Source organism: Canis lupus, chromosome 5 (assembly GCF_048164855.1).
Source record: "Canis lupus baileyi chromosome 5, mCanLup2.hap1, whole genome shotgun sequence".
Lineage (NCBI taxonomy): Eukaryota > Metazoa > Chordata > Mammalia > Carnivora > Canidae > Canis > Canis lupus.
The window spans coordinates 51,973,938-51,997,172 of NC_132842.1; the positions used below are offsets into that span (position 1 = coordinate 51,973,938).

Sequence of the window (23,235 nt, forward strand, 5' to 3'; positions counted from 1 at the left end):
AGTATTGGTAAAGCTTTTTTTTGGGGGGGGGGTGTCAAAACTATAGGCAGATTTCCCACTGGGCGGGGACGGGGGGTGGGGTTCTGCGCCCCTAACCACTCTGCCCATCCATCCCTCGCTCAAAGGTCAACCTCAGGGCAGTCCCGGGGTGGCGCAGCGGTTTAGCGCCGCCTGCAGCCCAGGGCGTGACCCCGGAGTCCCAGCATCGAGTCCCGCGTCGGGCTCCCTGCGTGGAGCCTGCTTCTCCCTCTGCCTGTGTCTCTGCCTTGCTCTGTGTGTCTCTCATGAATAAATAAATAAAATCTTAAAAAAACAACCAAAGGTCAACTGCATTATGTCATGCATCAATTAGACCTCAATTTTAAGGGGGCATAAAAAAACGGTACATGTTATCACGTTACGTGTCTTTCACGATTTTTTTCTTCCTTTCTCCCTTCCTTCCTTTTTGTTTACTTTTTTTTTTTTTTTTTTAAGAAGTCCGGAAGGCCACGAAGACCAGGCTGATGGCGGAAGGGTGAAGGGTCCCAGCAGGGGCACCTCGGTTCCTTGGCCCGGCTGCCCCGTTCTCCCTCCCTCTGTCTCTCTCTCCCGGGAAACCAGTAAGAAGCGCTCACCACCTCTTCGCCGTGTGGGACAATCGAGCAGCTCAGACAACACAGCTCGGGAGCTCGAAGGCAGGCCCGCAAGCTAACCGGCTGCCTCAATTCCCGGCTCCCCGGGCATCTTCCCCTGACCCGGGCTGGAGGGCGGGGCTGCTCCTAGGGCTGGACGCCGGGTAGACAACTCCCGCCGAGGTAAGGGTCCCAGCAGCGGGGCCCCAGCGGCCACCTGCGAGGCCCGGCGGAGGTTTCTAAGCGTCCAGGTGCTCTCTGCCCGCGCCCCGCTCTTACCCCAGCGCAGCCTCCGCGTCTCCAGGTCCGCTCGGCCCCGCGCCCCTTGCGCGCGCTGCTCGCTGATTGGACCCGCGCTTACCCACCTCAGCCAATCCCGGGGCTCGCTCGGCCGGTGACGCGCGAGCTGCGCCGCCGTGACGATTGGCGGGAGGGCTGTGCGTCGGGTTGTCGCGCCTTTTCTGACGTTCCGGCCACTATGGCGTCGGAAGGTGGTGGCGATTCGCAGCTGCGGAGGCGAAGGCGCCGGGAGCCGGAGGAACCGGAGAAAACGGAACGCAGCGAGAGAGAGCTGACAGTGGTAGTGGCGGTGGCCCAGGAGAACGAAGAGGAAGATGAGGAGCGCTGGGTCGGGCCTTTACCTGTAGAGGCGACGCTGGCCAAGAAGAGGAAAGGTAGCTGGAGACATAGGCCCAGGGCGAGCTGGAATCGGCGGGCCCCCGACCTGGAGCTGGCGGGGCCGCCCGCAGCCGCAGATGCTGTTTGGTTGCTGGGCGTTGCACCCTCAGAACCGAGGGTCGTCTTCTGATGTCTGGCCTCCCTGTACTCGCACGACTTGGGCTGAGCGCAACGTCTCTCTGTTAACCGCGGACGGCGCTCCTCAGGGTGCGTTGGGAGAACGTGTTGCGGCGGATGCTAAGGCTCACGCAGGCCGCTCCTCGGCCACGAGCCGGGCGGTGTCGTGGCGTCCCAGACGGCGGGCAGCCCAGGCCGGAATCTGTGCCCGGCTTTCCGGAAGGCCGTGTAGCTCAGGGATGCTGTGTGTTGGGGCGCGGGGGGCGGGGCGGGGGGCGGAGGTCTGTGCCTCTCGAGAGTGGATTGTGGCGGGAAGGTCCGCAGGATTTTGATCCTGACCCTGCCAGGGCCGGGTCTTCGGACCCCTGAGAGTCACCGGAGTTCCCCGGATCGCAGATTTTTTTTCACCTAAAACCAGCGGTCTGTGGTTTTCGAGCCCTAGGATTCCCCAAGGCCCGAAGGGTTTTCCTCCTTGCTCGGAGCAGTGACCCAAGTTTTCGTCGAACCAAAAGAGCGGGGAGGGACAGAGGTTGAATGTTTATTTCCAGCGTTGTTGTAATAAAACGGCTTGTCGTAAGCATGTTAGGGCCATTAAAACACGATGTTCCTGAAGGGTCCGATCTTCCTTTATCACTCTCTCGGCTTCGCGCCCTGGACCGATTCCTCGTTATCTTCAAAACAAGGTCCGAACTCCCTACCGTGACTTGCGTCGTGATAGGATCTCTCCTGACCTCGCCCGCGCGTTTCCGCTGCTTCTCTGTCCTGACTTTGTGTGTGTCTGACTTACTCTCTACTCCAGCCGTATTAAAACACTTGAGAATGGGGGCATGCTCTTTTTTTTTTTTTTTTTTTTTTTTTTATCTTATTTGGCAGCCTACCAGGATATGATGGTGTGTACCCGAAATAATTTTCACTCGGCTAACTTGCTCAACTTTAGCATCCATCTTTCGCAATCAACCCCTCTGGGAAGCCTGTGACTTCTCCAGGCCAGGCTGGGTTTCTAAAAAAAATTAAAAAATAAAATAAAAATTTCTTAAAAAGAAAACAAAACATTGATCATAACTGCCGGTAATATTTAATAGCTGAATTTACAGGCAGCCTTCAAAGGTCATGCATCCAAATTTTGAAGACGCAACTTTTTTGAACATTGTACATTGATTGACACCTTTAAAGCAAATTATCTTTTTTATTTTTTACAATGTATTTTATTTATCCATGAGACACAGAGAGGCAGAGACACAGGCAGAGGGAGAAGCAGGCTCCCTGCAGGGAGCCCAATGCGGACTCCGATCTCGTGACCCCGCGGTCACGGCCTGAGCCGAAGGCAGGTGCTCAACCACTGAGCGACCCAGGCGTTCCATATTATCTTTTTTTTTTTTTTAACTGTTAGGTCTTTTTTTTTTTTTAATTTTTATTTATTTATGATAGTCACAGAGAGAGAGAGAGAGAGAGAGGCAGAGACATAGAGGGAGAAGCAGGCTCCATGCACCGGGAGCCGGATGTGGGACTCGATTCCGGGTCTCCAGGATCGCGCCCTGGGCCAAAGGCAGGCGCTAAACCGCTGCGCCACCCAGGGTTCCCTAGGTCTTTCTCTTAAAAATTTCCATAGTAACTTCCTACATTTTACCATTATTCACATGGTTGAAATGTTTTTCTCCACTGTCAAAACAAAGTCCATTCCTACTTTGCTTCAGTGCCTGCCACAGTGCTTTGCGTGTAGCAAGTGTTCAATTAGTATCTATTAAATGAACGAATATGACAAAGTTAATGCTCTTATTGTTGCATTAAAATATTTCTGTATGTTTTTTCTCATGGAAAAAGAAAAAAAAGTGCTGGTACTAGTATTGAGACACAGATCTTACAAGACTTAATTTAGTTTGAGACAGAGAAAAATAATTAGGTGTGAAAATGTTTGCCCTTAAGATGCTCATTGTATTTAACCCAATCAATAGTGTTGAGTTTGAAGAAAAAAATGAAATTTAAAAACGTATGAAATATTAGATGCCTGGGGAGCTCAGTGGTTTAGCGCCTGCCTTCAGCTCAAGGTGTGATCCTAGGTCCTGGGATCTAGTCACCCATCGGGCTCCCTGCATGGAGCCTGCTTCTCCCTCTGCCTGTATCTCTGCCTCTCTCTCTGTCTCTCATGAATGAACAAAATCTTAAAAAAAAAAAGAAACGTTAGAAAAATATCTTTGAAGATTTTATCTAAAAAGACAGGAGTGGGGCACCTGGCTGACTCAATTGGTAGAACATGTGACTCTTGATCTCAAGATTGTAAATTCAAGCCCCATGTTGGGTGTAGAGATTACTTAAAATCTTTAAAAAAAATTAAATGACAGGTGTTCTATAATGTATTTCTAGAATTAGAACCATCCTGTTTAACATGTTCTTTGGACACTGGATTTTTGTATTCATTTATATGCAGACATTATAAATTATTATATGACACAACCTTTAATTAAATGAATGGTTTCTCAAAGACGGAATTATATGTTCTTCATGCCCATGTGCCTTGTAACCTATTTTGTTTTGAGTAAATACCTATTAAATAGATTCGTTGTTGAATATTCATTGTTGAATAGCTTTTCAACAAGTAAACAACAAAACAATCTATCTGTGTATCAGATAGGATTATATTAGCTACATATTACATAAAGACCCAAAATGTCAATGATATTAAAAAAGAGGTGTGCTGCTTTCATGTGTAAAAAGAGTCCCAAAGTAAACAGTCTAGGATTGGTATAGAGGCTCCAAAGGGACCTAGGCTCTTTCCAGCTCTCTGCCCTAAACATCAGTAGGATATGGCCCTCATCTTTGTCCTGAGTGGTTATTAAAGTAATAGTGCTGTTATCCCAGTTCTAAGTTGTAGGACTGAGGAAGAGAAGAACACCTTTTGAAGGACACTCCTTCGCGGGCACATCTCATTGACACATGGTCACACCTAACTCCGGAGATGAGAAATGTCCTCTTACAGCTGGGTGTCAAGATCCCCATATAAAAATGGGAGTTTCCGTTACTAAAAATGAAGGAAAAAGCAGTTCTTTGTGCATAACTTTGAGTCTGCTATACATTAGTTATGAAAAACTAGGAAACATCCCATAGTTAATGTAGCAACTTTTTACAGTCCTGTTTGGCTGTCATTGGACTATTTTATTAGATACACATATAATGTCCATTTTTGCTTGTAAAATTGTTCATAGCTCTTGTAATCAGTATTTCCTCGGATTAACAGTTACAAGTGTTTTACCCCTGGAAAAAAATTGAGAACTCCATGATTTTCTCAGCTCTAAAAATCTATTTAGTGTTTTATCATGTTTACCTGCTCTAATTCCAGTATCAGTGACTTCAAAGAGGATTAGTGCCTTACAGATAAACAGATATAAGTGGCCACTGGCCTCTTGTTACTTATTTAAATTAGAAGTAATAATTGGCTCTACATGGTTAGAAAAATGGTTGTAATACTTTCCATGAAACTTAAGATTTTTGTTTTTAATGGAACCTTCATATGAAGCTAGAATCAATCACTCAGTTCTTAAGTGCTGGGGACAGTTTTTTAAGTTTCTATATAATACCTGAGAACCTGTCATGACTAAATAACGGTGCTATCACCTTACAAGGGATATAATAGGCACTGAATTTTTTTTTCTGCTACATATGAGTTGAGAGAAATTTAAGAAAATCTAGAAGAAAATACATAATAGAATGGAGAAAATCTTAAAATTCAAAATAGTATATAGTTCCAGTTAAAAAGACATTTTTCTTTTTTCTTCTCAGTTCTAGAGTTTGAAAGAGTCTATCTTGAAAATCTCCCCAGTGCATCTATGTATGAACGCAGTTACATGCATAGAGATGTTATCACCCATGTGGTATGCACCAAGTAAGTCTATCACGTCTTTTTAATTTTTTTCTGAAAAATTTGTTTTATAAAAATGCTTCAGTATTAAGCAGGATTTGTGGCAGTAACTAGGATACTGTGGATTTCTGCTTAACGTCACAGGTTCTGTAATAGTTTGAGTTCAATAAAGACCTATATATTCTTTCATACAACAAATGCATTCAAGAGAATATGTGTGAAGTACCTGATGTATTCTAGGTTTCAATAAATGGTTTCTATTTTTATATACCTTACAAGGGAGACTATTCTGTATAAAATCTTTTCGATACAAAATAAACATACGTTGAGGGATCCCTGGGTGGCACAGCGGTTTGGCGCCTGCCTTTGGCCCAGGGCACGATCCTGGAGACCCGGGATCGAGTCCCACGTCGGGCTCCCGGTGCATGGAGCCTGCTTCTCCCTCTGCCTATGTCTCTGCCTCTCTCTCTCTGTGTGACTATCATAAATAAATAAAAATTTAAAAAAATAAATAAAGAATTTATTAAAAAAAATACGTTGAACTTTGCATATACAGAAATGATACATTGAGATTTAATGTTTTATCAACTTCTGAAAACTAGTGCATTTTCCTTGTGAAAACACTGCCTATAGGGTGATTTTAGCATTAAAGAGCCCTCATGGTCTAGTGATTTCTGGTGAAATTTCTTTTCTTTTTTTTAATGTCCAGTGCTAGTTCATTTCTGATTTCAGTTCTTGGGATTAAAATTAGTAACACAGCAACTATTAATGATATTCACAACAAAACTACAAAATTTGCAATAGTGGTCTTCATAAAGGAAGATATCTTTTAAAAGTCCTATTTTGAAAGAGAGTCTCAAGAATGATTGCTTTGAGAGTACTAAGTAATTCATAAATCTGTTTTACAAGTTAACTTTTATAATTTTATATATGCAGGACAGACTTTATTATTACTGCCAGTCATGATGGACACGTTAAGTTCTGGAAGAAAATAGAAGAGGGAATTGAATTTGTTAAACATTTTCGTAGTCACCTGGGTAAGAATTTCACTTTGTGTTTGTGTTTGTGTGCCTCTCTTAAATTGTATTGGTTAAAGTTTCTTTTAAAATGCTTTTTTTTTTCTTTGAATTATGTATATTTGTTTCATTGGTATTTACTAGAGTGTTTTAATTTGATTTATTTAAATAGGAGTTATTGAGAGTATTGCAGTTAGCTCTGAGGGAGCATTGTTCTGTTCTGTGGGTGATGATAAAGCAATGAAGGTGTTTGATGTAGTGAACTTTGACATGATCAATATGCTGAAGCTTGGGTGAGTCTTTTAAAGTATATATTTTTTTAACTTAGTGAAATTTTTAAACGTCATTTTGTAGATATTTCTAAACAGAATATATTGCCATTCTATTAAAAATGTGCCTTTGAATATTGCTTGGGAAAATAATACATGAATCCTTGTTATGTTCTATTTTGAGGCTTCCTCTGTGGTTTTGTCATTTTAATCATTGTCAATCATTCTGTTGTGGTTTTGTCATTAATTTTTAAACAGCATCATAACAAGAATTAATTATATCCATTTAATGTTACTTAATGAATTAACAAGGATCCATCATGTCTGATATACTGGTATTTAGAATTAACTTCCTTGCTGTGTTTATTGCAGTTATATGTATTGTGCCCTATAAGGCTTATGTACATTTTGGAATTGAGGTGATTTGTTGGTGATTTTAAATTATATCGATACCCAAACTATGTGGTTAGATTGTACAGGAATGAGAGGAATATTTTAAGCATGTCTTTCCTAGATACCATACTAATTTATATACATCTAAGTGAATGTCAACCTGAAAGTCATAGCATCGTCAAAAAGTTTTGGGACTTGTCTTAGGTCAGACTGCCATTACAAAAGACTGTAAGCTAAGAGGCTTAAACAGTAGAAATTTATTTTCTGAGTCTGGCGGCTGGAAAGTGCAAGATCAAGGTTCCAGTGGGGTTTAATTTGTGGTGAGGACTCTTGGGGTCAGGATGTAGTGAGGAATGGTATCTTGCTCTTTCCCTTCTCAGAAGGCCACAGGCCTATGGAATTAGGGCCCCACATTTATGATGTCATTCAACTTTAATTCCCTCCTAATTATCTCCAGATAGGATCACCTTGGGTAACTGCAACATATGAATGGTGGAGGGAGAAGAACAACAGTTCATTACATAACAGGATTTCTTTTGGAATTTGCTTCAAAACCAGTTTATGAGCCACTAACGGAAATCAGTCTCATTACTTATGGTCAGAACTTATTTTTGACTAGAAATGGAAGTATCTTTTGGTTATTTGTCCTATTTCTGCTTTGTTTACCTACACTTTAGCTGTTTTTAAAAATTAAATCTATTCATAAATGTTGAACCTTTGCCACCTTTGAGGATATAGAAAGAATGTTTTGGGTTTTTTCTAAAGTTCTGCTAGAAATTCTAAAAGAGAAGTCCCGAAAAAGTTTTGAGCATCAACACCAACATTGGAATACCTGTTTAACTTCTCAAACTGCCTAGAAAGAGACAACACTCATTTGAGCGTGTAAGTTTGGTGTATTGATGAAATCTGTCCAATTTTTTTACACTTTGTTCATCAGGTGGCATGTTCCAACTTTATAGTTTTAAGATCAAGTTACTAATGAGAATGTGATATCAAAATGTTTTTCTTTTGATCACAGTCATAGCTAAAATATTTTGATTTTAAACATTTCAAGAACGGATTTATCAAGTACACTATTACATGCTAACCTGTTTTTAAAAGTAAGTTATATATAGACTAAGATATAGACAGAGGTCCAAAAGACAATGTCTTGGAATATTTTTTTTTTTTTAAATTTTTATTTATTTGTGTATGATAGTCACAGAGAGAGAGAGAGAGAGAGAGGCAGAGACACAGGCAGAGGGAGAAGCAGGCTCCATGCACAGGGAGCCCGATGTGGGATTCGATCCCAGGTCTCCAGGATCGCGCCCTGGGCCAAAGGCAGGCGCCAAACCGCTGCGCCACCCAGGGATCCCTGTCTTGGAATATTTTAAGGCTCAGATTTGTTTAGGTTTTCTTGTCTACCCAAGAGAAGTAAATGATCTGTTAACATGCACTTCTCTTTGTGGTCTGATAAATCCTCAGAAGTTATTACCATTACATTAATGAGATCAGAAAGAGAAAAATTGATAGCTTTTCTTAGCTGTTCCTCTCCATTTTCTATCTCTGCTACTTTTGAGCACGGAATCCAAAACTAGCTAAATCATTGGCCAGGATTTTTTTTTTTTTTTTTTTTTAATTTCATGACAGATACAGAGAAAGAGGCAAAGACACAGGCAGAGAGAGAAGCAGGCTCTTTGCAGGGAGCTCGACGTGGGACTTGATCCCGGGACTCCAGGACCATGCCTTGGGCCGATGGCAGGTGCCAAGCTGCCAAGCTACCCAGGCATCCCTTGGCCAGGATTTTTTTTTGGTGGTGAGGGCGGATAAGGATGCTTACTTGTATCTAACTCTTTTTCTCCCTTGATTCTTAAATATTTTAGCTATTTTCCTGGACAGTGTGAGTGGATCTATTGCCCAGGGGATGCCATATCTTCAGTTGCTGCTTCTGAGAAGAGCACAGGAAAAATTTTTATTTATGATGGTCGAGGAGACAACCAGCCACTTCATATTTTTGACAAACTCCATACGTCACCTCTTACTCAGATACGGCTGAATGCAGTTTACAAAGCAATAGTGTCTTCTGATAAATCTGGAATGATTGAATACTGGACTGGGCCTCCTCATGAATATAAATTCCCCAAAAATGTGAACTGGGAATATAAAACTGACACAGATTTATATGAATTTGCCAAGTGCAAGGCTTATCCAACCAGCATATGTTTTTCACCTGATGGGAAGAAAATAGCTACTATTGGTTCTGATAGAAAAGTTAGAATTTTCAGATTTTTGACTGGAAAACTCATGAGAGTCTTCGATGAATCACTAAGTGTAAGTGCAATATAAATTTAATGAATATTTTTTTCTAAATGTCTTTATTTTGTCCTATTTCTTAAAAGATATTTTTTCAGGATGTAGATATTTACATTGATGATTGTTTTCTTTTAGCACATTGAAGATGTTATCCAGCTGTCTGCTTTCAGTGTTATTCCTTAGGTTTATGATATGATATCTTTTGAGCCAATTATTCATGTATTCATAGTGACTGTGTTTCTAGTTTAGTTTTGTTTCTAAGTTCATCTTCTGAATCTTCTCAAAACTCACCCTAGGCACCCTTCTCTTAACCCTGTTCACTCGTGCCTGTTCTATGACTATTCCCAAATTGATTTTTCCAGCTTTCTATTACGAGCAGAGCTGGTGCTATCATCTTTTTTGTTTTGTTGTTGTCATTTTGTTTTGTTTTGTTTTGCTGTCTACATGAATGGCACCAAATCCATTTTTTTGCACAAACCAGAAACCTGAAGTCATCCTTATCTTCATAACTTTTTCCTTACCCCTCTTTTTAATTCATCACGAATCCTGTCAATTTGACTTTCTCAATATGCTTTAAATTTATCCATTTCCTTTTAGCACAGCTGTCACTACCATAGCTCATGATCTTTTGCCTGGACTACCTCATGCCTACTGCCTATGTTCTGGCTTCTTCCTAATCTGTTTTCCTTGCTGTACTCAGAGAAGTTTCTTTAAAGTGCGTGTCTGATCATGTCATTTTTGAACCTTTTAGTGACTTGTTGTTCCTAGGATCAAGGCCAAATTCATGGCCTGCCTCATTGTGGCCTTTGCCTACCACTTTAGCCTACTGTAAATCACCTTCCTCCCTACCTCTTACTCTAGCCGTTTAGGCCTTCTTTCAGTTTCTTGAACATGCTCCCACCAAAGAGCCTTTTCATATGCTTTACCTGCTACCTGGAGTCACCCCTCCCCGATTCCATTACCTGTTGAACTCATGCTTCAAATCATATTGAAAGGGTCACTCCCTGTAGAAATTCACTGTTTATCTAATATAGGACTTTTTTTTTTTTTTTTAAGATTTATTTATTTTAGAGAGAGTGAGAGAGACTAAAGCACACCTTGAGCTGGAGGGGGTAGGGACAGAGGGAGAAAATCTTCAAGAAGACGCTACCCTTGCTCAGCATGGAGCCTGATTCGGGGGCTCTCACCACCCATGAGGTCACAACCTAAGCCAAAACCAAGAGTTGGCTGCTTAACTGAGCCCTTAGGACAGCTTTTTTAATGTGACTCAATACTGCTCTGTTTATTTTCTCTTAGAGCATTTGGTATGGTCTTACTTTAGACTAGTACATATCCAACCCCTCATAGATTAAACTTACGTGATCTCTGATCCCTTATCTGTTTCGGTTCATGTTTGTATCTCCAGCATTCTACTTGACACATAATTAGTTACCGAGAACTCGTTAAAGCATGTGGTTGTAGAATAAGAGTTTCTATCCATGCAAAGTTAACTTTTTTGTGGAAATGTGGGTCTCATCACCGGTTTTCCTCAAGTGTTCTCTAACTACTAATGGTATGTTGAGTCCTCTAAGAGTCTGTGGGTTGAACCTTTATAGCAGTAACATTTATTGTATGACAGTGTCAATTCTATAGTCTTAGTAGGGACCAATTTGTATTACATTCCCTACATTAAGGTCTCAAATTCTATTATTCTTATTAGTGACACTCTTGTTGGTTGGCAAGGGGCAATAAGTTGGGTGGATTATCTGCCTGAAGTAGTATGAATCCAGACAAATGTGAAGATCTGCTTGCTGGTCAAGTCTTCCTCATGACTCATTTTCTTGGTGGAAGAGAATAGCTTTCCAGTATACTTTTAAGGAAAGGAGAAAACTTTTTTGTGATGGGTTCTTTTTTAATGGTGGCCAGTAACTACATACTAGTTTAAATATAACTTAAAGGCTCTCTACCAGCTTGCAGCTCCTCGGAGATTCCTTAGAAAAAGAAATATTTAAAAACACAGTCTCTGGATATAAATCTCTTAACACGAATACTCTCAGCTGTTCAGTCCACTCTTATTTCTTCATTGTTGTCTTCAACATTTGTCAAAGTCAAAGGGCTCAGATGATAAGAGTAGTCAGTAGTAAAGCTTATTGACAGAGGTTGAGATTCAGAATTTGAGAGATTACCAAAAAAAAAAAAAAAAAAAAGCCAAGTACATTAGTTAGAATGCTAGTGAGTAGTAAATGTATGGAATCTCACAGTTAATAAGATATGCATGAGCTGCATATAGCTGAATTGTGTATCACAGAGGCTCTGGTATTAAGGCTAGAATATGTAAAAAGATACCAATGTACTTATCAGGTTGGATTAACACTTATGAAACACTCATATACAGGCAGAGGGCTATTTACAAATCTTTTAAGTCCTGAAAATGAATCTTCTCAGGAAACTCGGGTGGCTCAATCGGTTAGGTATCTGCCTTCAGTTGAGTTCATGATCTTGGGATTGAGGCCCGTATTGGGCTCCCTGCTCAGGGGCCAGTGTGCTTCTCCATCTTCCTCTCCCTCTGTGATCTCTCTCACTTTCACTCTCTCTCAAATAAAAAAGAAAGAAAGAAAGAAAGAAAGAAAGAAAGAAAGAAAGAAAGAAAGAAAGAAAAGAAAGGAAAGAAAGAGAAAGAAAGAGAAAGAAAAGAAAAGAGAGGGAAAGAGAAAGAAAGAAAATGAATCTTCTAACAAAATAATTGCTACAAAAATGTAGTCCAGTATCTAGGCTATTTGTGGCATAAGAATAAGCAATTACCGGGATCCCTGGGTGGCGCAGTGGTTTAGCGCCACCTGCAGCTCAAGGTGTGATCCTCTAGACCCGGGATTGAGTCCCGCGTAGGGCTCCCTGTGTGGAGCCTGCTTCTCCCTCTGCCTGTGTCTCTGCCTCTCTCTCTCTCTGTCTCTCATGAACAAATAAATAAAATCTTAAAAAATTAAAAAAAAATTAAAAAAAAAAAACCACTTATCAGTCCCAGAGACTGGAGACAAGAAATCCTAATGAGTAGGCTTTTTTAATCACCAGGCTTTTTATCTGACCTATAAGACCTTTGCTTCATGTTGTTCCCTAATACACATACCTCCTTTTGTTTTTTGGAGTTATGTACATTGTTGTTCTTTCCGTATCTAGAAGAACGGGATTTCCAGTTAATACAGGCATAAAAAAAATTAGACTGGACATAAGCCTCGTTCCTTTTCATCTCCAATGGAGAGCTACTTTTGAATTCTGCTGCTTGATGCCCTAAATGTCTGGAAAACTGAATGAAAGATCATATTTTGGGGAAGCCTGTGGTATGATAATACATAATAATTATGATGTAAACCTTTATGAAAATTATTTTAAATAATATCTTTTAATAATAATATCTTTTCTGAAGATAAGAAAACCAAATATCAAAACTACAGAGCACTCATAAAAATATTCATCTACACGAAGACACATTTACCTAATAATAATCTGTGTGGGCTTTCTGTAAAAATAACTTGAAACATTTTCTAAAATGTAATGAAATTGTTATAAATTAGTGAAATAATACGAATTAATTCATTCAACAACAATTGAGTGCTTTTTACATTATGTCAGGCCCATGATCCCTGTCTATAGTTGCATTGTCCAGTATAATAGCCACTAGCCACATGTGGGTGTTGAGGACTTGATATGTGGCTAGTCCAAACTGAGATGGGTGAAAGTATAGAATACACACAGGATTTAAAAGACCTAATAGAAATATAGAATGTGATATATCTCATTTTTTTTTTTAAGATTTTAAGTAATCTCTACACCCATCATGGGGCTAGAACTTGAAACCCTGAGATCAAGAGTCACATCCTCTACCAACTGAAGCCAGCCAGGCACCTCATCTCAATTTTTTAATATTGCTTAAAGTTTAAATGATTATATTTAGGATATGTTGGGTCGAATAAAACATTATTAAGACTAATTTCACCTGTTTCTTTTCTTGTTTAAGTAGCTAATTGAAAATTTAAAATTATATGTGTGGTTTGCTTTATATTTCTCTTGGAAGGTACTAGTCTGTGGCTTATAAAAGGCAGCAGATACAGTTTAAAAAGAGAAAACAGTAGGTATATTAACTTTTTTGTAATTAGAACCAGTTAGTGTAAATACTATTTTTTAATACTATAATAATTTATTTTTTAATAGATTCCACCTTAAAATAACACTTAAGTACACAAACTTTCAGTGGCTCTTAATGTATACTGCACTACTATTTAAATTGTCATTCCCTTTATCATGTAGCTTTTTTATTAATAAATGGTTTGCTTCCTAGATGTTTACTGAACTGCAGCAGATGAGGCAACAGCTACCCGACATGGAATTTGGCCGACGAATGGCTGTCGAACGTGAGTTGGAGAAGGTGGATGCAGTAAGATTAATTAACATAGTTTTTGATGAAACTGGACACTTCGTGCTGTATGGAACAATGCTAGGCATTAAAGTTATAAATGTAGAAACAAACCGGTAAGCTTTAACATGTTTTTTAAAAGTGCATTCATTTATGGGGGACCATTTCCTCCTTCAGGGAAACAATGGGAGTTTTGTTTGTTCCAAGACAAGTGGAATGGTCCCAAATGTCTAAACTTAACCAAATGTTTTGACTGGATTTTTCTGTGGTCTTTTGGTTGTTTATAATCTTATGTAAAAAGTTTCCACTCGTGTTTGTAGAAGAAATGGAAAAAAGATATGCATAGTTTCAAGTTGGTTTTTTTTTTTTTAACAAGTTTCAATCTCTCTTTTGCTTATTGATTTAAATTAGCCTGGTTCATGTTAAATGTTGCCAAATATTTTAACCACAGAATTCAGCATTACATCCTGCTAGACATAAAATCAGAAGTTAAAATGCATGAAACCACAATAAGCCTTTTGTGTAAACAGTCCATTTGGTTTTAGTAGAAAATAGCTACAATCAGATACTATCACTGAATGTAAATGAAAAGAACTTCAAGTATATTTTAAAGGGAAAAAAAAAAATCTAGTGCTGTGCATTCTCACATGTAAACAAATTTATATTGTAGTTCTTGGCAGTATAGAATCTTTGAAGGCTTGCAGAAAGATTAAAATAATAGAGATAGGTTAAAACTATATGACTGAATGATTGTATTTTTTTAACCTGAAAATTCCAGCCACTTACCAATTTAAAGTCACTGTTTTGGGGGGAGAGAGATAGAGAAACACTTTTTTTTAAAACTTTCACTTATTCTTTTATACAAAGGTAAAGGATTAAGGATAGTTGATTCCTACCTTTTAACTATAAAGGTTTTATAATTGGAGTTCATTCTGATAATTTTATTGTATAAAACGTTGTGTTTTCCAGGTGTGTGCGCATCTTAGGCAAGCAAGAAAATATCAGAGTGATGCAGTTGGCTTTGTTCCAGGGAATAGCTAAAAAACATCGTGCTGCAACTACCATAGAAATGAAAGCATCTGAAAACCCCGTTCTTCAGAATATTCAAGCTGACCCAACAATAGTTTGTACATCTTTCAAAAAGAACAGATTTTATATGGTATGCGGAAATACTAGGAAATAGACCTTAATTCTTCCAATTTGGTTGGAGCTTTATTTTCTTAGCTTGTGCTTTCAACTGGAGAGAATGTTGGCAATAATAGCAGACTTTCTAAACAACCAGAATACCATCTTAAAATGTTAATATTGTAGAATTTTTAACTAGGACTTGAATTTGTACTGTTTTCCCTCCTGTTTTGAAATTTTTTCAACCTGGCTTCTAAAACTATTTGTGTTGTCTAAGATGTTAGGAAGTAAGTGGTTACGGTAATAATTGCATCCAAAATAGTTTTCACTATGGGCTTTTAAAATTCTCCTGAAAAGGATTATTTTTCATCTTTTATTCTGAAACATAATTTATCTCCCCTGAACTTGCACACTGCCTCCTCTAAGCACATTTCTTTTTATTACCTTTTAACTCCCTTGTAATAATGCTACTTGAAAAGTGTGTATTCCCGAGGAATTCCTTTTTTCTACTGCACTGCAAGTACTTCTCCTATTAACTAACATTGGGCTCAGAATCAAACTACCAAGCAGCTAAAAGTAGCAGTGTCCTAACCATTGAGCCAAGCAGAAAAATCTCAAATATGAAGACCTCTACCCTACCATTCTCATTCTCTCCCAAGTATGGGAGACATCCACATCTTGACTCCACACTGCAGTCAGAGACTTTCTAAGTCCCAAATTTGGCAATTTCTTTGCCTAAAATCCTTTAATGGCTCGTCAGCTCTCACCTGGCTCTTCTACCTATCTTTCTTCATTTTTAGTTCGTTTGCTACACTGTGCTGAACTTGAACTCCTTTGCAGTAGTTAATTGTCCTTTTTTTATACCTCAGTGCATTTACACAAGCTGTTACTTCTGCCCGTCACACACCTGTCCCCAGTCCCTGCTTTTACTAGGTCTCAAATTGGCAGCCTTCTCTTGACATCAAGTCTGAGTAGGTATGTCTGCTTGTGCAGTGTGTGTCACAGTCTTTGGAATAATTCCCTTTTTTTAAAATCTCTGACCCTGTCATCTCCTCCTTAATATAAAATTCTCAAGTACAGGGCATTGTATTTTCTTCACTATTCACAAGGTTTGGTAAAGTGTCTGGCTCATTATAGCATACTCATTCTTTCATCTGATGTATTGTAAGCAACTATGATGCTATTCAGCTTATTTATTGATTGATAAATGTAGGAAATAAAAGTTTATCCCATCCAAACTTTTCTTTTTTAAAAAAAGATTTTATTTATTTATTCAGGAGAGACACAGAGACAGAGAGGCAGGGACACAGGCAGAGGGAGAAGCAGGCTCGATCCCGGGACCCAGGATCATGCCCTGGGCCAAAGGCAGGCGCTAAACCGCTGAGCCACCTAGGTTTCCCTAATCCAAAGTTTCAACAATTGAAAAGTTTCTTTCAGTTTTCCCAATATCCTAAGGTATCCTGAAATTTCTACTTCACTCAAAATTCTGCTTATTGAAATAATAACAATTATTAATAGGTGTATAGTACCTTCTACATGTTGGGCACTGTTCTCTAATTCTCTCAACATTTTATATCCCTTAATTTAATCTTCACAATAGGTACTATTTTGAGGTAGTTATTATTATCCCTATTTATCTATTATTATTTTTTAAAGATTTCATTTATTTATTCATGAGAGAGAGAGAGAGAGGCAGAGACACAGGCAGAGGGAGAAGCAGGCTCCCTGCAGGGAGCCCAACCCAGGACTTGATTCTGGGTCTCTAGGATCATGCCCTGGACTGAAGGCAGCGCTAAACAGATGGGCCACCGGGGCTGCCCTCTTATCCCTATTTAAAAGGAAGAAATGAATTTACTTTCCCAAATTGTGTAAACTACTAAGTAGCGGAGCTAGAATTCAAACCCAGGAAATCTAAATAGTGAAAAGTAAGCAGCAGGTGACAGGTTATGATGTAATACCAGGCAGAAGCAGAAAGCTATCCCAGAAAACTGTATCTTGTTAAATGTGTATCCAAAAAGAAATTTAACCCCATTTGAAATCATACATACATCTTCATTAAATGGATTATTTTCTTATTAGACAAGTGTAAAAATAACTGCGTTACACATCCTGTAATAGGAAGTGATTCCTAAAATAAGGTTTTACTCTGATGTGAATTTTCTTTTCTCAAACATCACAAATAGTAATTAAATTTTTATTGTTGATAAATTTTAACCAGATGAAAATTTAATTCATTCACTCTCTTTTCTTGTGAGTTTACCAAACGAGAACCAGAAGATACAAAAAGTGCAGATTCTGACAGAGATGTTTTTAATGAGAAACCTTCTAAAGAAGAAGTCATGGCAGCTACTCAAGCTGAAGGACCTAAACGAGTTTCAGACAGTGCCATTATCCACACAAGTATGGGAGACATCCACATCAAACTTTTTCCTGTTGAGTATGTACTATTTTCGTTGTCTTAGATAAACATCGATGTAAATATTTCTGTTTTAAGAAACCGTGCAACCTTAAATTATTCCAACTTGAGAAATTTTAAAGAATTGAAGTGTTTGAAAGAACATCTACCTTTAGTTTTCCACATCAAACTTTTTCCTGTTGAGTATGTACTATTTTCGTTGTCTTAGATAAACATCAATGTAAATATGTTTTAAGAAACCGTGCAACCTTAAATTATTCCAACTTGAGAAATTTTGAAGAAGTGTTTGAAAGAACATCTACCTTTAGTTTTCTGATAACTGTTCCTCTAGAAAATGGGATAATTTTATATATATATATACACACACACACACACACACACACACACACATTTCATAGGTTTATTATTGTGAATATGAAACATGGCTATGAAAGTGCTGAATGTAAACTATAAGTGATATATTACCATTAATAACACATCCCAACTAGATTTTGTGACTCACTTGTTATAATTGGCTTTACCCTCAAAGCAAATCCTTAAGGGGAGGATAATTTTTTCCCCTGTCATTTGCTAGACATCCACAACCTCTTCTTTAGTCCCAGTGTTATCCTTATATGTTTGAAAAGTTCCAACAAAAAACATAAGGCCATTGAATTGAAAAAAGAAAAGTATTCTGGACAGTTTAAAATTTTGCAAGATGAACATGGAATGCCAGATACAGTAGAATATCTCGCTATTCTTGATCCAAAAGGTGACATCTTTTACAACACCTTTACTTAAAAGTACTTATTTTGGATATGTTTTATATCTGCCGTGGTAATGAACAAAGAACTAAGCAGCTCTAGACACCTGGACCATCTCATTTTAGGTACTCAGAACCTCCATGCAGCTATTAAGCCTGTCCCCTAATGTACTTCGTGCAATTATCTTTTGTATCTCCCTTCTATTCCCAGCTCTAAGAGCTATTACATGATAATGTACCTTATTAAATCATCACATGAGATTGATTAACATTATTTGGAAAGCTTCATACTTTGTGATTGTCATTTAAAGTTAATTAAATTTGGGAGATATTTCAGAGAGTAAATGCTTAGTCAGGAATGGTGTTAGTGTACCATAACATTCTTTGTATAAGGGAATTATCTTTCCCAAGAACTGAACCCACTATATGGGTTCAGTGAACTTTTATATATGCAGTGAACATATATACACCTTAAGGTGCTGTAGTTGTATTTTTTAACCTGCTAAATGACTTTGAAATTTAAATACTGTCAAGCTCAAATATAATAATCAATCATGATCTAAAGATAATGAATTAAACAATATGAATATACTATGGTTTGTATGCTCTTTCAACTTTTGCTTATCCTGAGATTAGAAGAGGTTATGTGGGCTACCCGGGTGGCTCAGTGGTTTAGTGCCACCTTCAGCCCAGGGCCTGCCTGATCCTGGAGACCCAGGATCGAGTCCCATGTCGGGCTCCCTGCATGGAGTCTGCTTCTCTCTGCCTGTGTCTCTGCCTCTCTCTCTCTCTCTGTCTCTCATGAATAAAAAATATTTAAAAAAAAATAGAAGACATTATGAAAAATGACTCCTGAGAGTTTCAGAAGATACTGAAAACACCATTAAGAAGCACAACTGCAAAGAAAACTGTCTTAAGATGCTCTGAATAGATTTTTTTTTTTTTTGAACAGATTTTATATTTTAACATATGTCTTACTAGGTGCCCTAAGACAGTGGAAAACTTCTGTGTTCATAGCAGAAATGGTTATTATAATGGACATACATTTCACCGTATAATTAAGGTAAGTTATACAAGAAATTTTTTAAAGATTTATTTATCTATTTGAGAGAGAGAGAGAGAGCAGGGGAAGGGTCAGAGGGAGAGAATCTTCATGCGGACTCCCCGTTGAGTTCAGAGCCTGATGCTGGGCTTGATCCCAGGAGCCTAAGATCATGCATGACCTCAGCCAAATCCAGGAGTCAGATGCTTAAGTGACTGAGCCACCCAGGCTCCCTAAGTTGACACAAAATTTATGTCATTTCAGGAATAGTTTTTGCAAAACCAGTAATTTTAAGCCTAAGGAATCTTCTTTGTCTCCCAATGATCAGTTTATTAGAAATGAATAGGAAAAATGGACTATGGAAGCCAAAAGAAAAATGGATGGTCATGAACATCAGATCTAGAATCAAGTGCAGGAATAGTAACTTGGTACCTTTTTAGAAACATTGCATCAGTATTTTGTCAACAGCTAAAACCAGGGTCACATACTGAGTAAAAAGGTCATGCTTAGATAAAACCAATAGCTAAGGTTACTTGGTGACTAGATAAGGTGTAGATCTAAAAGATAAGATTTTAAATAATAGAAGAAACGTGATGCCACTTAGTCTTTGAGAACCATCATTAAGTGCTTGCTTCGGCAGCACATAACAGTAAAATTGGAGAACCATCATTAAAACCTGAAGTCAGAAAGAACTTGGCCCAGGATTTTGTTGAGCAGGGTTCCATAAAATGGATGGGCTGTAGTGTAGCTCTTGGTTACTGGCAGGTCAGAAATGGCAGGAGAAATGACAGGAAGAATAACCAGGTTTGAGGGGGGTGGTGGGGTGGGTGCCTGAAAGAATTAGTGAATTAGAAGAATTAGTGAACCAGGCAATCCACAGTGTTGAGGGAAAGGGAAGAGAGTAAAGTGGGGCAATTCTGTAAAACCTACCACACTATACAGATATAAAACTTAAAATATTCATTGTTTTTAATTGGATTATTGAGAATGCCAGTACATGTCTATCAATGAGGAGACCTTTGCAATTTTGTTTCAGTCACTGAAACAAGGTAGTGTGTAAGCGGAGGAAATTTATCTTCCAAAGTAAAGTAGGGACACCTGGGTGGCTCAGCAGTTGAGCGTCTGGCTTCAGCCCAGGGCATGGTCCCGGGGTCCTGGGATCGAGTCCCACATCGGGCTCCCTGAAGGGAGCCTGCTTCTCCCTCTGCCTGTGTCTCTGCCTCTCTCTCTCTCTCTCTCTCTCGGTCTCTCATGAATAAATAAAATCTTAAAAAAAAAAATAGAAAAGAACAGTGTAATATGTTTTTTGTGTACTTCTTGTTAAGGGCTTCATGATTCAGACAGGAGACCCAACAGGTACTGGTATGGGAGGAGAAAGCATATGGGGAGGAGAATTTGAAGACGAATTTCATTCAACATTACGACATGACAGACCATATACGCTCAGCATGGCCAACGCTGGATCAAATACTAATGGATCCCAGTTTTTCATAACAGTAGTACCAACGGTAAGTAGAACAGCATTGTCTGTAAGCCACAGATTCATAGTTTACGATGTAAAAATGAATTCAGTGGAAGAGAGCTGCACTATTTTCTACCATTATTTATATCTGCCAGAATATAAAAATGAAAACAATTTAAAGGAGAAAATGTAAAATTACCGAACAAATCAGATTTTACTTTGTAAAACTATACTTTTTGTAACTAAGGACACTTGAGTTTAAGTCAACTTTGCCAATACTAATTGTACAATAGAAAACAAATTACTTCACTTCGGGGCCTTTTTCCTTATCTTTAGAGTGGGGGGAAATTAGAGTATATGAATTCTCAATTTTAAGACCTTTATATATATTCTTATATCTCTGAAATCAGAATGCAGCCCATAATCAATGGCACTGTATTTTTGATAAAATACAGTATAAGAATATTGAGCTTTCTTGCTCTGCACTTACACAGAATGATACAACTTATTATACTGTTTGAAATTAAACACCATGCAATGAAAAATATTTATAATTACTATCAGGCACAAAGTCCCATGTAGTATTCACAAAAATTCTAGTATTATTATACCCAGTTTTAAAAAATAGATGAGGAAATGAACAGTGAGATATGATTTAAGTTGTCAGAGATCAAGTAAGCAGCAGAGCTAGCATTTGAGCTCCCATGTCTAAGATGAAAGTACGTGCTGCTTAAACAGTTCCAGACTGCCTCTTACTTAATGCAGGGAGGATTCCTGCAGAGAAGTTCTAAAACCTGAGCCATAACTCGTTAAGCTGTGCAGAGACACTTACCTTTAGCAAATATCTTACAGCTCCCTTTGGTCTGAAAGATGCAGAAATATAATTAAACAGTATACTGTGCTTTTATATTTTTTCGTATAAACATGGAAATCATTCTTAAAAGCTGCTAAATGAAATTAACTGTATATCCTTTTAATTAAATTTTTTAAATGAAGCATAAATTTAAATTCTCTTTAATTTGCTCACCCAGAGGGTGTGATTTAGGAAATCTGAGTTTTCCAAGATTTTCCATTTCTCCTCCATTGCAGCCTTGGCTTGATAATAAGCACACAGTGTTTGGACGAGTGACTAAAGGAATGGAAGTTGTACAAAGGATCTCCAATGTCAAAGTCAATCCCAAAACAGATAAGCCCTATGAGGATGTCAGCATCATAAATATTACTGTCAAGTAAAATAAGGTTTGTTTCATTGTATATGTAAATAAAAATACACATATATCAAATAGGTTTATTTTACATTAGGAAGTTCTTAGGACTTGTTGGACATACAAATCATGTTTCAAGGATGCAAGATTATGTTTTTATATTTTTCATTAAAAGTCCTTTTTTAAAACTCTGCCTATGGTTTTCCTTGTAGTATTTCTCATCCTAGGAGATAATAAACTGAAATGGACTAAATTTGGGCAAACAGTACTCCTTATATGTAATTACTCAAAACCATATTGAGTAACGAGAATTGTATGCATATGTTCCTTAGGTTTTTAAAAAATTATGGTACATAATCTGCCTTCATGTTTCTTTGGATCCACTAAGAAAGGATACCAGGATCTCATAATAATGTACCACTTCCTTTCTTTTCTTGGGTTTGTGTTTTGTGCCAAATAATTTTGCCTTTTAATCATTGTTAAAAAGAGTAAGTAGAAGTAAGTAAAATTTCACTAAATAAATAGCAAGTTGTAGTTTATTAAAGATTTAGAAATAGCTCTGTAGTTCTAGGTAAGTCACATTTAAATGAGTATTACACCTGGTGTTTAAGTATGAGAATAAAGTAGTATTTCAGTCCTTATTTTTATATACAGGTTCATTTACTATTTTCACATTATTTTCCTCATGTAGCTACATTCAAATTTTCTGTCCTCAAATAATAGTATCTTTCTTTACCTTACTAAATAGACCATTGAGAAAAAGTGTATGTTAAGTAAAACTTTTAGTAGCTAATAATGGAGTAATTAGTAGGAGTTTGAGCAATAAAATGAGTTCTAAGTCTTCTATTGATTTCATTTCTTCTTCACTTTCCCTCCTGACTTCATAACTATTAAGAACCATGGCTTCTTATTTCCATTCTTGAAGTTAAAGAAGAATAAGTAGTTAAAGGAGGAGCATGTTCAACAGACCTATTTAGGGAATTCACATTCTTATGTTTCAACCTAAACTTACACTTTTCCTTCTGTTGACAAACAGGATTACTTCCTTTATCCATTTTGTACCACAAACCTGTGAGATGGATTAATGTACCAAGTTGTACTACTTTTTTTTTTTAAGATTTTTATTTATTTATTTATTTGATAAAGGGAGAGAGTGCATGCATGACTTTGGCGGGGGGCTGGTGGGAGCAGAGGGAGAAGCAGACTCCTGGCTGAGCAGGGAGCCCCAGGACCCACCCCAGGGTCATGACCTGAGCCACTGACTGAGCCACCCCTGGCGCCCCCAAGTTATGCTACTTTAGTATTATGTCCTCCTTTTATAAAGCAGAACTTAGACATAAAATGACTTTTCACTGTGACATTTACCTTTACTTACTATTTTAGATGTCTTGACATCACCCAAGCAATTTATTCATTCCTGAAAACTTAATCCTAAATTTTTTATAATACTGCCACCAAGTGGTGGTGATGCCCCATTCTGCCAAACATAGTTATTTTGGTTGAGTGAAAAATCCTAGTTGATTAACGAATTTTTCCATTTCATGTCACAAATTTAACAGTCAGTAGACCTAAAAATATACATTGCCAGTATCTTTTTGTAAAGCATGTTTTAAATTATTATTAGCAG

General features: G+C 38.1%; 2 protein-coding genes across 6 annotated transcripts in view; one reads left to right on the plus strand and one right to left on the minus strand.

Annotated features, from left to right (window-relative positions):
- The window catches only part of CENPK (centromere protein K), a 39,002-nt gene extending 36,837 nt beyond the window's left edge, over positions 1-2,165 (minus strand). The window contains exon 1 of one of the 3 annotated variants that reach the window (XM_072826676.1): positions 977-2,165. The gene's annotated coding sequence lies outside the window, so the exon portion shown is untranslated. Of the gene's footprint in view, positions 1-614 lie in introns of all 3 variants that reach the window. The other 2 variants (XM_072826673.1, XM_072826674.1) reach the window with 2 other exon arrangements.
- Positions 1,053-21,799, plus strand: PPWD1 (peptidylprolyl isomerase domain and WD repeat containing 1). Of its 3 annotated transcripts, none has more exons than XM_072826655.1 (11): positions 1,053-1,285; positions 5,181-5,283; positions 6,196-6,296; positions 6,448-6,568; positions 8,800-9,247; positions 13,542-13,732; positions 14,586-14,775; positions 16,997-17,178; positions 18,881-18,962; positions 20,267-20,449; positions 21,493-21,799. In XM_072826655.1, exons 1-11 carry the CDS (start codon positions 1,090-1,092, stop codon positions 21,634-21,636), a joined length of 1,941 nt encoding a protein of 646 aa, XP_072682756.1. In that variant the 5' UTR covers positions 1,053-1,089; the 3' UTR covers positions 21,637-21,799. The 3 variants fall into 3 exon arrangements, with proteins under 3 accessions (XP_072682756.1, XP_072682757.1, XP_072682758.1); XM_072826656.1 differs by having other exon boundaries at positions 1,075-1,496; XM_072826657.1 differs by lacking the exon at positions 5,181-5,283 and having other exon boundaries at positions 1,146-1,285.
- Positions 21,800-23,235: the final 1,436 nt, after the last annotated feature.